The 15,887-nt window shown below is 39.1% G+C and overlaps 1 protein-coding gene across 1 annotated transcript in view; it reads left to right on the top strand.

Annotated features, from left to right (window-relative positions):
- The window catches only part of C7 (complement C7), a 66,693-nt gene extending 52,771 nt beyond the window's left edge, over window positions 1-13,922 (top strand). Inside the window, exons 14-18 of the mRNA XM_051182493.1 lie at window positions 340-472; window positions 2,855-3,046; window positions 8,138-8,231; window positions 11,315-11,499; window positions 13,553-13,922. Coding sequence (XP_051038450.1) covers window positions 340-472; window positions 2,855-3,046; window positions 8,138-8,231; window positions 11,315-11,499; window positions 13,553-13,734 — 786 coding nt within the window. The 3' untranslated portion in view covers window positions 13,735-13,922. The remainder of the gene's footprint in view (window positions 1-339; window positions 473-2,854; window positions 3,047-8,137; window positions 8,232-11,314; window positions 11,500-13,552) is intronic.
- Window positions 13,923-15,887: the final 1,965 nt, after the last annotated feature.

Below are 15,887 nucleotides of genomic sequence, written 5' to 3'. Positions count from 1 at the left end.
ATCTGATGAAAAACTGCCTTTTACTGCAAGTATAAGGGAAAGAAATTACTCTAATAGTGTTCATTAAAGTGATTTTAGTAAAATACTTAGTGCAGCACTTGGTATTTGGGGAGCAATCTATACATTTATGATAAGTTGGCATTTATGGCTTTATTGCAATCACTGGTGGTACTAGTGTTAAATACATTCTTACAGGGGAAAATGCTTTACATTGATTTTCTAAATCAATTGTTTGGATGTATGTTGATCGATGATTAAAATTAGTTATGATTTGTAGGCCAAATAAACCTAATGAGAAACAGTCAAACTCAACCTTTTTCCATCTTTTGACTTGTTTAGGGTGAAGGTACCACGTTTCCTGTTGGGAAAAGCATTATATATGCTTGCAAAGAAGGGTATTCCCTTATTGGTGATCCTGTTGCCAGATGTGGAGACGAGTTACAGTGGCTTGTTGGGGAAATGCATTGTCAGAGTGAGTGGTCTTGGTTTTAGTATATATCCTAAGATGACAGAATGATGGACAAGAAGGTGAATCAAGATAAATAACCACTCATGCAAACCCCAACACTATAGAGCAAATCACCATGAGTAACTCATCTTCTTTTTCTGAAAAACTGATAGGAGTCTGCATCATTTAGTTTTTTCAGCACTGTGACAAAAATACCAGATCAAAACAACTTAAGGAAACTGAGACTTATGTTGGCTCACAGTTCACAGGCAAGGCTCACAGGTTCACTGAGGAAGCATTGGTAGAGGGAGTTTCAGTGATTACTCCCACAGCATACAAAGCTAGAAAGCTGGTGTTCACACACACACACACACACACACACACACACACACACACACACACACACACACAATTTTTTTCTGTGCTTTGCTTTTCATGTTAAATATTTTTATTGATTTATCTTTCACTCGTGCATTTTCTTTGTAATTGTGGTATAGCCTTTTAAGAATCCTATTGAACTTTTAATATATTTTCCTGCTATTTGTATTTTCTATTTTTTTTTGCTTGTTTTGTTCTTCAAGACAGGGTTTTTCTGTATAGCCCTGGCTGTCCTGAAACTCACTTTGTAGACCAAGCTGACTTCTAACTCAGATTGGCCTGTCTCTGCCTCCCAAGTGCTGGGATTAAAGGTGTGTGCTATTTTCCAATGTTTTGTAGAAAATTTCTATCTTGTTATTTAGTATTTTTTTTTATGAGGCAAAATTTCACTCAATAGCCCAAACTGGAATGGAATTCACCTTACCACAACTAATGTTGGTTCTCTTGCCTCAGCCTTGCAATTGCTGATTTTACAGACATGAGACACTATACTTGATATCATTTAGATTTCTCAACAAAATAATTGCAGCCTTTTCAGGGCACATAGCTGTTAATTTCACTATTTGCATGTTTTATGTTAGTTATATTTTTGGTGGTCAAACTTTGGTCATTCTTATGTTTCTGAAGACTAGATTAGTTTTGACTAAATGCCACTCTCCACATGAAAAACTTTAAGAACAATTTAAGGTTTTGATGACATCCTTGGAGAAGATGAGTTTTCTATCTGGTCAAAAATGAAGCTGCTTCATGACTGTTTAATGTTTATTCCAATGGTATCTAGCTACTAAGTGGTCTTAATAGAAGTATGGACTGTCTACCTAGGTATCATCCCCTTTTTGACAATGCTGTAGCTCTGGGTCCTCTACCCTATGACTCTCCTGCAGGCTCTATAAACAGATTAACCTTGGAGCTGCAATCCTCTCTTCAGTTTGTCTGTTCCTCACTATGCTTTTATTTTAATTTTGGTTTAGCTTTTCAAATTTACAAGTACCACATGGAGAAAAGCATTACCAAATCTGTAATCACTATCTTAGATTTCTCTTCTGTCTGGAATTTGGGACTTCAAATCTGTTCTCTTTTGACAATTATCTGATTCTCAGAAACGTTTTTCCTTTAATCTTGTGCAACTTTCCTATCTGTCTTAGTGGGAGACAGGCTGAAAGACATTCTTCTAATAGACCTGGCAGATGTATCATGTCATGAGCAAACTCAGTGCTAGATTTGGAAGGCACAACATGTGACCAGTACTTAGCTTTGTTCCACCAATACACGACATATTTGGCAAAATACAGGCACTCAATAAATGATGAATACTGTGTTTGAATAAATGAATGGTTGGGTCTTCTGATAAAGACAATGCAGAAACTCTTTGATGTTGTATAGTATTGTCCAAAATCCATGAGAGACTTGGCAAAGTTTTTTGTTTTCAGTCATGATTTCTGACCTGCCCCCCCCCTCTCTCTCTCTCTCTCTCTCTCTGTTTTTTTCTGTGGTTTTATTTTTAAATAGGTTTGGACTAATGAATGCCACTAAGGGAAAATTTGAGGTGGAAAAATACAGAACACTGTACACGTTTATGGTTGCAAGGTGCAAGGTGGTGCTTTAAATTTGTAAATAGTGACATATCTAATTAGAGCTAATGATATGCAAATGAGTAAAGCTCTTGGGGGAAATTTTGGTGGGACATTACCTGACTACAGAGATAAGTGGCAGCTGTGAAGTCTGCTTTTAGCAGCAGCCTAGGCTTTGGGAGTCTATTTGTAGGCTTGTTCATTTTAGCTTGTCACATTACTTTGAGGGCAGGGGAAGGAGATGACAGCTGTTTTGTCTTCAGCCATTCACTGGTCAATTACATGTCAGACACCATGGAGTGTGCTTTTTGGATCCCCCTGTGAGTAGATGCTCTGTTTTCCCTGTTTGTCCTCTGATAAGAAAAGGCAGAACATGTATATTAATACTCCCCAAGGCTGTTTTTAAACAGGTTCTTTAGGAAAGCAGTGACCCTTGCATCCTGTTCTTCATCTTCAGAAATTGCCTGCTCTCTACCTGTACTGATGAATGGCATGCAGAGTCACCCCCAGAAACCCCTTTACAAGGTCGGTGAGAAGGTGACCCTCTCCTGTGCAGCTGGCATGTCCTTAGAAGGTCCTTCAACATTCCTTTGTGGATCCAGCCTTAAATGGAGCCCTGAGCTGAAAAACACCCTGTGTATGCAGAAAGGTGAGTGGCTCCCATGTCTCTTCAATGACACCAGTGCTCAGACAGGTGAGAGTCCTTATGGTGACCTTCTTGGCATTGGGTTACAGTATGTCATTCTCTCCATCTGGCTTCCGAGGAGAATGAAGTCAATGTGTAGATGGTGCAACAGCTATTCACATGGCATAATAGAGTCGTGGAGTAGAGGAACAGGAGAGGATGGGGAACTGAACTTCACTCCTCCACAGGGAAAGAACAGCTTATGTCTGCTACATAGAGTAGCAAGAAAATGAAGGCTTTTTGAAAGCTGATGTTTGATTCTTTACTGATCTCCTAAACTAAGAGTTAAGATGATGATTTCAATTTTTGAATGCTTTATTTCTGGACTCTTGGAATCTATTGATATGGAAGTTGAAAATTTGTAAGGCATTCATATTTAACATTGATTGCAAAGTAGACATTTTTCAAAGAAAATTCTTATGGTTTGTGAATCTTCTCTTTGTAAGGGTAAGTAAGAATTAAGTTTTCAGGAAGAAATAAAACATGAGAATTCAGTTGAGCCCAAAACTTTTGATCCCAAACAGGTGATGTCTCTTAATTCTGGTCATCCCATGATCAAGGCACAGGACCCAATCGCTCAATGTCCAGAGCTCAAGAGATGCGGAATTCAGGCTTTAGGTTGATGTTTTTGTAGCTAAGGACAGGGAAACAGCTTGAAGGGCTTGTTAGGGGCAGAATGGGAGAAATGAGCTGTTTTTCTTAGATAAGCTGTGTGATTGCAAGATCTATTGTCTCTGCAACCACTGGTCTGGGGTCAAGTCAGCTACCTTTCTTCAGTAATCCCCAAATAGCTACTTCCTATGGCTTTAAGCTCAGTTTCAGGCCCTTGGCTTTTAGCTGAGGTTGGGGGTGTGAGGGTTACGGGGTGGTCTTCTTTTACTCTTCATTGTGAAAATCCAGCAATCACGTATTCTAAACATTAGTCACATGCAAAAACATTCTTTTAAGAACTTAAGATAAACTGGGCAGAGGCAGAGGCAGGTAGATCTTTGTGAGCTTGAGCCCAGCCCTGTCTACATAGTGAGTTCTAGGACAGCCAGAGCTATGCAGAGAGAGCTCTTGTCTCAAAAAACAAACAAGCACCTGAGACAGAAAAAACAATCTAGAAAGACAAAATTATGTATTTCAGAGGTTGTAAAATGGGCTAAATAAGTTTTAAAAAATATATTTATTGTTTGATTATACATTAATAAATATAAATATGTTGTTGTTTACTCAATATAAAAGGGTGAATTTGTTTGTATTTTGTGTGTATGAATGTTTTGCCTGCATGTATGTGAATGAACTGCATGTGTGAAAGGCTTGCATAAGTCATGAGAGAGCATTGGATGCCCTGAAACTGGAGTTATGGAGAGGTATGTGGGTGCCATGATATGAGACCAGGCCTACTGCAAGAGCAGGAAGTCCTTAAAACTGCTGTTCCACCTCTTCACCCTGGAAAAATGCTTTTAGTAATTATAGCCAGGAGAGAAGGAAAACTCATGTACAAGCTGTTCTACATACTATTTCTTTAGTGTAAAAACTTTAATTCAGTGCTAAAACCTGTTTATTATTATGAGGATAAGTACTGGATTTTATAATGAATATAGTTAAGTGAATTAGACATTTATAATGGCAAAGAACAGGTTTCTGGGAGCCCTGTTCCTCTGAATTAGGTATGAACTGTGGTGATGCATAGATAGTAGAGAGTAGTAGAGTGGACTAATGAGTGTCTTCTACATTAGCTCTGATGTGAACTCTCTTCTGAACACAGCAGAAAACAGTTGCTGTCTTTAGTGTTCCCTCTAGCATGGAGTTGTGGAAAGTAAGGCACCTGTACCTGTGATTCTAAAATGAAAGAGAACAATATATACTTAATGAGGATATACTTTGGTTTCAAAGAAAGTTAGGTAGTTGTTTTTCTGAAATGCTTGCTTCTGTCATTTATAGTATAATTTGGTATGATTTTCCCCTACTTAGTAGACAATGGTATTATGGTTGATTCTAATTAAGGATGTTTTATGAACCCATGCATTTCTCTGAATATGTAGATAAAAATAATAACTACACTTAAGATAAACCTATAACAAACAAAAATCTCCATGTTTATCAGCTTCAAGGTTGGTGCTTTAAAGTATGAGTTGAGTATGGGGATGGGAGATTGCTCAGTGGATACAGTATTTATTAAATATGCATGAGGACCCTAGTTCAGATCCTCAGCTTTCAGATAAAAGCTGGGCATTGTGGTGTATGACTTTAATCCCAGCACTGGGGGCATAGGGACAGGTGGATGCTGGCAGCTGGCTGGTTGGCCAGTCTAGCCAAAATGTCAAGCACCAGGTTCAAAGAGATACCTTGTCTCAAAAATAAGGTAGAGAGTGATAGAGGAAGACAGACACCCCCAGTGACACACCTCCTCCAACAAGGACACCCTTCCTAATTCTTCCTAACCCTTCCTAATAGTTTAACTGCAAATCCATGAGCTCATGGTGTGGATAGCGATATTCTCATTCAGACCACTGTACCAGCCATCCTAATATTTGACAACTGAGACAGAAGATCTCAACTTTGAGTCTAACCTCGTCTTGAAAGCAAAGAAAACAACAAATCAAAACAAATTGAGAAAATAATATTACCAGGACACTATAGTGGCCTCTTGCCCAGCAATGAACTTGTAGTGCTGGCCACACCCTTTGGGTGTGGTTTTAGGTGCAGATGAGACCCATTATAAGGTAGAGGAGAGGCTGGCTCAAGCTCTCTTGAGTTTCAGAGAGCATCAGAAGGGCAGAGACTGCATCTTCTGGAGAAGGAAGACTGTGGTGGTTATTTTATCTGTGTGTTTCCCTAATAAACACCAATTTATCATTTATCTTTGGTCTGGTGAACTCATTTAAACCCTGCTTTCAGGACACTTTTGACTAATCTATTTCAGATACCATGCTTCCCCCTTATGTCATTTTAATTTCTAGGATCTGATTCAAGTTTCTGTTTTGCATTTGGAGTGTCACTGCATCAAGTTGAAGTGTTTAGAGCATGTGATTGTCATTGAGATTTCTAGCCATGGAAGACATGCTTCATATTGTTACCATTTTTTCCAATTTTGAGTTTCTCATGGGATTTTTATCTTGTCTAACTTTCTTTTATTTTCTACAGTAAGGGACATATGTATTCTATGCTATACTCACTTATAAAATTATGCCCTTAAGTCAGCAAGATGGCTCAGTGTACAAAGACAATTGCTGTCAAGCTTGATGGCCTGAGTTTGATCTCCCAGGACTAACACTGTGGGAGTTGTTTTCTGACCTCTGTGTGTGCGCCACATACATGCACACACTAAATAAACAAATGCAGTTAGAATGCAGAAAACATGTTCTTCTAATAAAACTGTCTTTATAATATACTATGTGACGAGTATCTAAATTTATGCCCCCAAGTTTGATGCAAATGATTTTCATTAAACTAAGCTAGCAGAAAAGTGGAGAAAAAAAATGAGTGTTTCAGACTTCACATTGTCATCTGTCAGAGCCAATGCAAAGGCTTTCAGTTTATGGTACTGTAAGCCACACCAAGGTGTTTTCCTGCCAAAATTCAAATAATGGTTTACTTAAAATAATGAGTTTCTAGACAAAAGATAGTGGATATAATATTTTTAATAAAGCACTTCAAGACATAAGCACAGTTTTGAGAGGAAGACAATCAGGACATTGGCATGTGTGAGGCTATAGCTCTCCTTGGACATCAGGAAATTCTCCAATAGAAGAAATTAAAAAAGAAGTTTTGTTTATTTATTTATTTAATGTATATGGGTGTTTTTCTGCATATATATATATTATGCATATATATTATGCATAATATATATATATATATATATATATATATATATATATATATGCATCACAAGCATGGTTGGTACCCACAAAAGCCAGAAGAAGAGGACATCAGCTCCCATGGAATGGGAGTTTCAGACAGTTGTGAGCTGACATGTGGGTGATAGGTATCAACCCCAAATCTCTGGAATAGTAGCCAGTGCTGGTAACTACAGGGCCATCTATCCAGATCTCTAAGTTCTTTTGTGGCTTTGTGGCCAGTCGTGGCTTGTGGTGAAATGTAGCCCAAAACAACAGTATACAAGGATCAGCTTCTCGAAAGGGAATTTGCTTCAATAACTGGATTCAGACAAATATGGACATTTGTTAAATAGGTTTTTCATCTCTTACATAGGTACTTGTTAGCTGGGATCAAACATCAAGATGTATGAACAGTGCACAATCAGTTAAACATGCCTAGCTTCCACTTCTGCATTTGTTACCACTGTTATAATTTTAAAAAGGGCAGGAGAAAGATGCCATATGACAGAGCTCACTGGAAGTTTTTGTTTTTGTTTTTTTGTTTTTATATTAGGGAAAGGGATCATAAAAAGGGGGAAGGAGAACAGGGAGACTCCCTGGGGACAGGAGCAGCAGGAGAGAGGAAAGAGAGGCAAAGACACACACACACACACACACACACACACACACACACACACACACAACCATATACCATAAAAATACAAAGTTGGAGACCATAAAATAGAAGTAAAAGACCAATAATACAAACAGTGCGCTAACAAACAATATGAGCCAAAAAAAAAAAAAAAAAAAAAGTCTTACAAAAATACCATTGACTTTATTGTGCATTGGCTTTCCACTGCTAGGCATGGAGATATCCCTTAAGTGTGGCTAATATACCTAGTGAGATGCCACTGGAGAAAACTAATTTTCCCTTTGCAAGCAGATGGCAATTAGAGATAGCTTCTTGGTTAGGGATGAGAGTATACTTTCTTTTTTTTTGAATTTTTAAAATTGAAAATACATTTTTTCATATAATATTTTTGTATGGTTCTCCTTCCCCCAGCACCATTCTCCCCACCACCCACCCACCTAAATCCACCACCCACCCACCCAAATCCAGCACCTTTCTTTCAACTATATGATATCTTAATAGCTGAGAAGCCTACAGATCCTGATTCAGCAAGTTCTATTGAAAAGCAAGGCTTATTCTGCTAAGAATCACATCTCTCTTAAATGTTTCTTTTAGACACCAGCACTCTCTCACCAGCAGCTCCTGCATGTCAGCCCTGGGAGAAACTGCAGAACTCAAAATGTGTCTGTAAAATGCCCTACGAGTGCAGGTAAGCTCTGTCCTTGCCGCTCTCTTGTCTGTTTGATTTTATCCAGGGTAAATGGGGTGGCTTTGCACAGCTTATTGAATGAAGGTACAGTTTATGAATAGCTAAGGGTTGTTGCATTTCTATCTGTCCCATTGCTGCCTGTTACAGGAACAGCCATGGTGTTAAGCAGGGTTCTAATCTGGAGGAGTTGAAGGACTGCTTGGGCACTGCTTGTTCTCCATATAAAGTAAAGCAAAATGACAGAACTGTCACCTGAGGATTTAGAGCTTTTGAGGATTAGGCTGAAATTCCCATGGGATATAAACGTTAAAAAAAGCAGTACCAATAGATAATAGAGCAGCTGCTTTTCTGACACTAGAAGCTTCCTTATTAGATTTGCATTCCAAAAAACGCTACCATTTTCTAGTCAATACTTTTAGGAAGATTTGGGAAGTAACTCCTGGATGCCTGTGTTAGGATCCTAGCAAGATGCAGGTTGTATAATTAGATGAGGAGTAGGAGAGGTCTAGCAGCTAGCTTACAAAACTGTGGGCAGAATAAAGCAAAACTATAGTTTTGTGTGTGTATGCATATCCACACCCAGGCCTGAAAGAGGGAGACATTCATGACACATGAAGACAGAGAGGGTGATGAAGAGACAACTGTTAAGGAGGAGCAGATTCCCTTTTGGGACTTCAGAGGCACCACAGGTCTAATCCAGAGTTATAAACAGTTCCCCACACTTCCTTTCATGCTGAAAACCACCTCACCTGTGCTCTACAACAACAGGATACACTCACAGCTGGAGGATAAGCATGGTCTGATATGGTCATCCCATGCCACACTTCCAAGAAGATGAGCAGGGATGGGGAAGGGTTTGGGAGGAAGTAGTAGACGACCAGTCTCTGGACTCTTTCATTTCTAAGATTAAGGACTTAGGTCGGTTCATCTTTAGGAATCAACACAGCAATTTACTAAATACTTTGTAGTTGCAATGCCCATCAAATACTATATCCTCTTCTTAAATTAATAGAAGATAATGATAACATATCATGATTTTTAGTATGCAGAAAATTGGTGAAGAGTATAAATTAAAATTGTGATCAGCCCAGATACATTCTTATTCTAGTGTCCCAACTCTGTTATTGCTGTCTTATAGTCATTACTTATCTGAATCAATTTTTTTCTCTTGCTAATTCCCCAAACTCTCCCAGTTTATTCTCATTCTGTTGTTTGCAGTCATGGTATGACTTTTAGTATAATTTCACAGTATTGGATGCTAATATCAACATTGTATTGTAAATTTTCTGCTTTTTAAACTACTCTAAGTAGCTATATTCAAATTTCAAATAAACAGAAAAAGATTTATGGAAAATAAGAAGTTCCCCCCATAAGCTACTCTGGAAAAATTTAGCTCTAGGTCAAAGAGGAAAAAAATAAAGTCTGTGAATGTAAAATCTTTCTGACCAGTGTATAAAAACATGCTTTGTTATGTAAGACTTTTACCTATAACAATGTTTTTCACATCCATCAGTATTCAGAAGTGTAGTTTCTGTGGGGGGGAGTATGGCTGTTGGAGAGGAGTTTGAGAGAGGTCTAGCCTTGAACTCATTGTGTAGCTGCGACTGGCCTTGAACATCTCATCCTCTTTCTTCCATCTCTCAAATTCTGTGATGATGTGTGCCACTATGCCCTGTTTAAGGAATAGTCTTTTTTTTTTTTTTTTTTTTTTTTTTTTTAAATGATGTTTCTAAGTGGCTGTATTATACCATGTCTCAGTTAGGGTTTCTATTACTGTGAAGAGACATCATGACCACAACAACTCTTCTAAAGGAAAAACATTTAATTGGGATGGCTTTCATTTCCAGAGGTTTAGTCCATTATCATGGTGGCATGCAGACAGGCATGATGATTCTGGAGAAGGAGTTGACTTGCAACATCTTGACTTGCAAGATATGATCTGTCTCACTGGGCATGACGAGCATACATGAGAGCTCAAAGCCTGTCTCCACAGTGACATACTTCCTTCAACAAAGCCTTACCTACTCCACCAAGGCCATATTCCCCCAGTAGTGCCATTCCCTCTGGGGACCACTTTCTTTCAAACCAACACATACCATTTTAGCAACAGTGGTTAAGAAAAAACCAGTAAGATGTTTGATGGATATATATTTAAATCCTTTGTAAGCACCGTCACTGTTATTGGCAAGGGTGGGTATCATGCCACAGTACAAATGAGGAGGTCAGAGGACAACTTGCTGGATTTGGCTCTCTTTGTTCCACTACGTTGGTTCTGGAGAATCAAACTCACATCATCAGCGGCAATTGCCTTTAGTCAATGAACTATCTCACTGGCTACACAGATACTTTAAAAAATCACATTGAGGGGGTTGGAGGGATGACCCAGCAGTTAAGGACACTTGCTGCTCTTCCAGAGGACCTGAATTTGGTTCCTAGAACTCAAAATTGTCTGTAACTCCAGCTCCGGGAGGTCTCACCCCTCTGGTTTCTGCAGGCACCACACACACACACACACACATATGATATTTAATTATAGGTATTAATATTTTATTAATGTAATATATTAATATACAGTTATATATTAATATTGATCATTATTAATATTATACATTAAACATTAAATATTAAAATAAAATATATAATTAAAGTAATAAAAATAAACCTTAAAGACAGCACTGAGAAATAGTTTCCTCTTTATTTGTTTTCTTAACAAATTTAGTCAACAATGCTGGATTACAGACCCAGAGGGATGCTGAGCTGGGAGGTCAGGGGCTTCATGTGGTCTCTTGGGGGTGTTTGGTCTTTGCTCATTTTCTGTTTCCTTCGGTATCAATCCATCTGCAGTTGCTGGCAGACCTCACCTTCTTATTTAAATTGCTTCATCTGGTCTGTCCTAGATGAAGATAAACCAGCACTAGGTGTCTGGGCATATAAAAATTATGAGCTCATAACGAGCAAACACAGTCTTTGTTGCTGTTGTTGGGCTTGTAGAGTTGTGAGCACAAAGTCTTACTTTTGCTTATCTTCCTCAGCTCTGAAGAAAGCAAACCTTGTAAATAATGTAATTAAAATGCTCTTTCTAGATCCTCTTTGGAGATATGTGCTCGAGATGAGAGAAGCAAAAGGACACTGTCTCTGACCATCTGCAAGATGCATGTTCTCCACTGTCAGGGAAGAAATTATACTCTTGTTGGCAAGGACAGCTGTACCCTGCCTGCCTTACCTGAGAAAGCTTGTGGTGTGTGTCCACCCTGGAGCAAATGTGATGGTAAGAAACCTTCCGTATTTGCAACTGTAAGAATGCCAAGGCAACAGTGCCAAGGGTTTTAAACAATGTAGTTTTTAGTATAGCAGTAGATACCTCAAAATGTTACATATATTAGATTAGCTTGACAGTAACTGCCCCTGGAGAGGGGATTGGATGAGGTAGGTAAGAGGACAAAAATCCATTCCTGGTCATCTAAGTGTTCTTCTAAGCCCCGCTAATTCTCACTCTACGTTCATGGTATGCAGGCAGGCATACAGGCAGGCAGAACACCCATGTACACAAAATAAAAATTAAAAAATTAAAGGGACAAAGGAGTTATATAAAAATACCTTCTAAAAATCAAATTGTGATATTGCATCCTTAAAAAAAGAAGTGTCACTGGGCTGATTAGATGGTTCTGTAGGTAAAGGTGCTTGTGGCCAACTCCGATACACTAAGTTCTTTTGCCTGGAATCCACATGATGGAAAGAGAGAAGGGACTTTCCACGAGTTTTTCTTTGACTTCCATATGTATAACATGGTGTGTGAACACACGACAACAACAACAGATATGCATGTAGTGATATATTATTTGTGATTTAATAAAGTTTTCCTGAGGGTTTGGAATGCAAAGCTAGCTGCAGCCACAGAGATAGGCAGTAGTGGTGCACACTGTTACTCCCAGGACTCAGGAGACAGAGGCAGACAGATCTCTGTTCATTCAAGGCCACACTGAGCTACATGAAATTGATCCAGTCTGTAGCTGAAACAGCTCACACAAAGCTGATCTCAGCATTTGGGATCCCACACCTTAATCCCAGCACTAGAGAGGTATATAAGATAGGATCAGGGCATTCAGTAGTCAGTCCTAGAGATTTTTTTCTCCACCCACACTGAACACAGGGCAGCCTTTTCAGCCTGAGGTAGAGACAAGAGCTAGTAGCTGGTTGCTTTGCTTCTCTGATCTTCAGCTTGAACCATAATATCTGTCCCTGGGTTTTTATTATTTGTGTTTCACACACACATAGCACATACACACACACACACACACACACACACACTTATACACAAACACAAAATAATGGAACAAAGTAAAGTTGAAGATTTGAGCTAGGTACTGCTCTGAGACTAAAGACTCCTCCTCCCTGTTATAAGGAAGTTTTAATGGTGTTAGAGAGGCATTGAAAATATAAGTCCCAAACTGATCTTTCCTGAAATAATCAGAAGACTCTGAAAAGACTAGACACAGGAACTACTTTCTCAGACTGTGGTCCGTTTTCATGTAGGACTTGACTGAACTGAACTTAGCAATGATCTTTAACACCATTCATGCTTTGGGGAATAAGGTAAAGGGGGAAGGGCGGGGTTGCAAGAACCAAGCTTCTGACACAGGGTTTCTGTACCTGCAAATGTGGAAGCTGAATTATGTGATAAATATATCTGCAAACTCCCCGATTCTTTGTCCTGTGTACTGCATGGGGGCCTTTCCCTCAGCCTTTCATAAGTTGTGATAGGATGATGATAATGTAACTCTAGGTCCATCAGGCTCATTTCTGCTTTAATATTCTCTGGCTGACCTACTCACTTTCCCCTGGAAGACCTGGGTGATGGTTTCCCACCAAGCTACTTCCCATGTTTTCACCTTGTTTCTGATTAGTTTTTTTAGGACAACTGGCCTTCTGAATGCCATACTTTCTATCTCCAAGAACTTTTTAATCTTTTCTTTCTGTGTCTCTGAGCTTTGATCCTCCACCCTCCACCAAAACCTTGATGTCTGGCTTACAAGGATGGCAGCCTATATGAGGAAAGAAAGGGAGAGCTCTTGACTTGGATAGACCTGCCTCATGTGTGTCCAGTCAGTGGAAAGCCTGGCACCAATTTCAAAGCCTATTTATTCTGAGTGGAACAAAATAGCCCCATTTCCTGGTCTTACTGCCCTTCCAACATATAGTTTACTGCGTCACTCAGGGCAGGAGCTCTCTAATCATGATGCCATTATTTTGCAGGAGATTATTGCTTTGGGTCTCTCACCTCCGCAATGTGCCATTAAGTCTTTCCCACTTACTCTTTCCAGCTCAGAACAGCAAATGTATCTGCAGAGAAGCATCTGAGTGCCAGGAAGCAGGGTACAGCATCTGTGTGGACGTGAATGGCAAGGAGGAGACCATGTCTGAGTGTGAGGCAGGTATCTTAAGATGCAGAGGGCAGAGCATCTCCATCACAGCCATCAAGCCCTGTGCTGAAGAAGCCCAGTAGGACCCAGGGGTCCTTGGTCCTTTTCATCAGAATCTAGTTGGCAATGGATGCTGAGTTAAAACATCTGAAACTGGCATTTAGATTGCTTTCCCAGCATGAAGGTACCATCTTTTCTCCTTCCCTTCCAGTATATACTTCTCCCTTCTGTGTCCAGCCACCTGTGTATACAAACCCTTTGTTTTCCCAAACCTCATTCCACACCTTTTTCATTTACAAGTGGCAGTGTGAAGAATACATATAAACCATAGCATGAGCTATTTGTGAATTTTTGGAAAAAATGTGTTGGTCCTTGACTTTTTTTGTCTGTCAAATTACAGATTGGGAATGGAGACACCTGTGTGCCCCCCCCCCAATTTATCTCTGTGATTCTATTAATATGATTGACCCTAACCAGGGGCCAGTGGACCTCCTATGGATTAAGAAAACAGAAAGAACATAATTTCCTGATTAGTGAGGTTGAATTTCCTCAGTGAAGTCACACACACACACACACACACACACACACACACACACACTTACACACGTTAGAAAAAAAATAGACAGATGCAATTATCTCCATCCTGAATGGGAATGTCATGCTTTGCCCTACAAAGTTAACCCCACATGTGGGATCCTTATGCTTGTCAGAAGATTGAACCACTTAAATGTCAGAGCAGAACTCATCATGCTGTGGTCACGGGGCACCATCTGCCTTCTTGTCTGAGAACAAATATGATTCAGTCTCTTGGGAGGGTTTCTTCAGTATGTGTCAAATACAAGCACTGAAATCACTCTGTTTTTGAAGGAAGCATCAGTTTATGCTAGAGCTATTGAGTGATACATAGTCAAGAATCTTCCCTAATGTGATTACTACTCTAGAGTTTTCCAGAAGTACACAACTTGAAATGTTGGCATTTGGTTTATTTCTTATTCATCTTTCACCAAAAATGAAATAAAATGCAGCTGTAGAAGGTGAAGTGTGTGGGCTTAAATAGGATTTAAAATGTACACAAACACTACCTGTATTTTTTTTGAAGCAGATAGATACATTTCAAACAAACTTTAAGTTGCTAAGAGTTAGAAAACTTACCCAAGACACTTTCTTTAGATTTTTTTGAAGTGTATAGTGTTTGATATGATTGATCCAGATTTAGCTCTTTATACTAGAATTTCCCTTGAGGGTTGCTGCAGATATAATACATAGAAGATACATAGAGATAGGTTTTATTTATTGAAAACAATCACATTTAAGCATGTTAACTGTTCTGGTTAAAGAGTGCTGTGGATTTCATTTTCTGTGCTGGGTACTGGGATACATTTGACAACACTGGGGTTGGCTGTTGACCCTACTCAAAGAAGAGCCAGATAAAGGACTGTTTAGGAGGATTGGTCTCAGCATCCTTCAGTCTTTTCCTTACTCACTTGTCTAGTCTGGAGTTAAATTGCAGCTACTTATGAGCACTTCCTATGTGAAAATGCGAATTCTCAAATGATTTAAAAATTGAAACCTATTGATGACATGATGGAAAAATTCCACAAGTGGAAAATTCCACCTCTGATCTCATAGTGACAGGTCACAAAGTGCTAAACATGTTATATAAAATGACCTTTCAGGTTATGTGAAGTAGGAATTCTGTCTTTAGATTTGGATCCTAGTCTCCTAAATATCTTACCATGTACATACAAAATTCTAAAATCTAAAAATACCTGGAATTGCAAACTCTCCTGGTCATAAATTAGTACATTTAGTGGCTAAGGTATTTGAGAAAGAAGATTCAACAACTTCCCTGGAGGACACACAAAGGACTGATGAACCACTGTGAAAGGTGGGAGAAGAGAAGGTGGCTGGCCATTGGCATTTTGAGATATTCTATTTTGTTCCCCTCCCCCACGCTGAACATTTTTATTCCTATTGACCTTTCTTCATGCCAGGCAGGGACATGCACAAAGAATCAAAATTGTGACAGGTCTTCAACAATAAAGCTATTTTTGATAATGACTCATTGAAGATGTTTTGAAAATTCAAAACTAAGCTCTGTAAGCAGAAGTCTGGAAGGAAAGCGAGAAGGAACTGTTTATATCATAAGTACATAAAAGGTAAAAGGAATGAACCCTTCCTGACTGTTTTTCTCTGTCTCAGACCCAGGAATGATTACCTAAAAGAAGGCAGAATG

The sequence above is a fragment of the Phodopus roborovskii genome, unplaced genomic scaffold (assembly GCF_943737965.1).
Source record: "Phodopus roborovskii unplaced genomic scaffold, PHOROB, whole genome shotgun sequence".
Classification (NCBI taxonomy): domain Eukaryota; kingdom Metazoa; phylum Chordata; class Mammalia; order Rodentia; family Cricetidae; genus Phodopus; species Phodopus roborovskii.
This window is presented reverse-complemented; position numbering and strand designations above follow the sequence as displayed.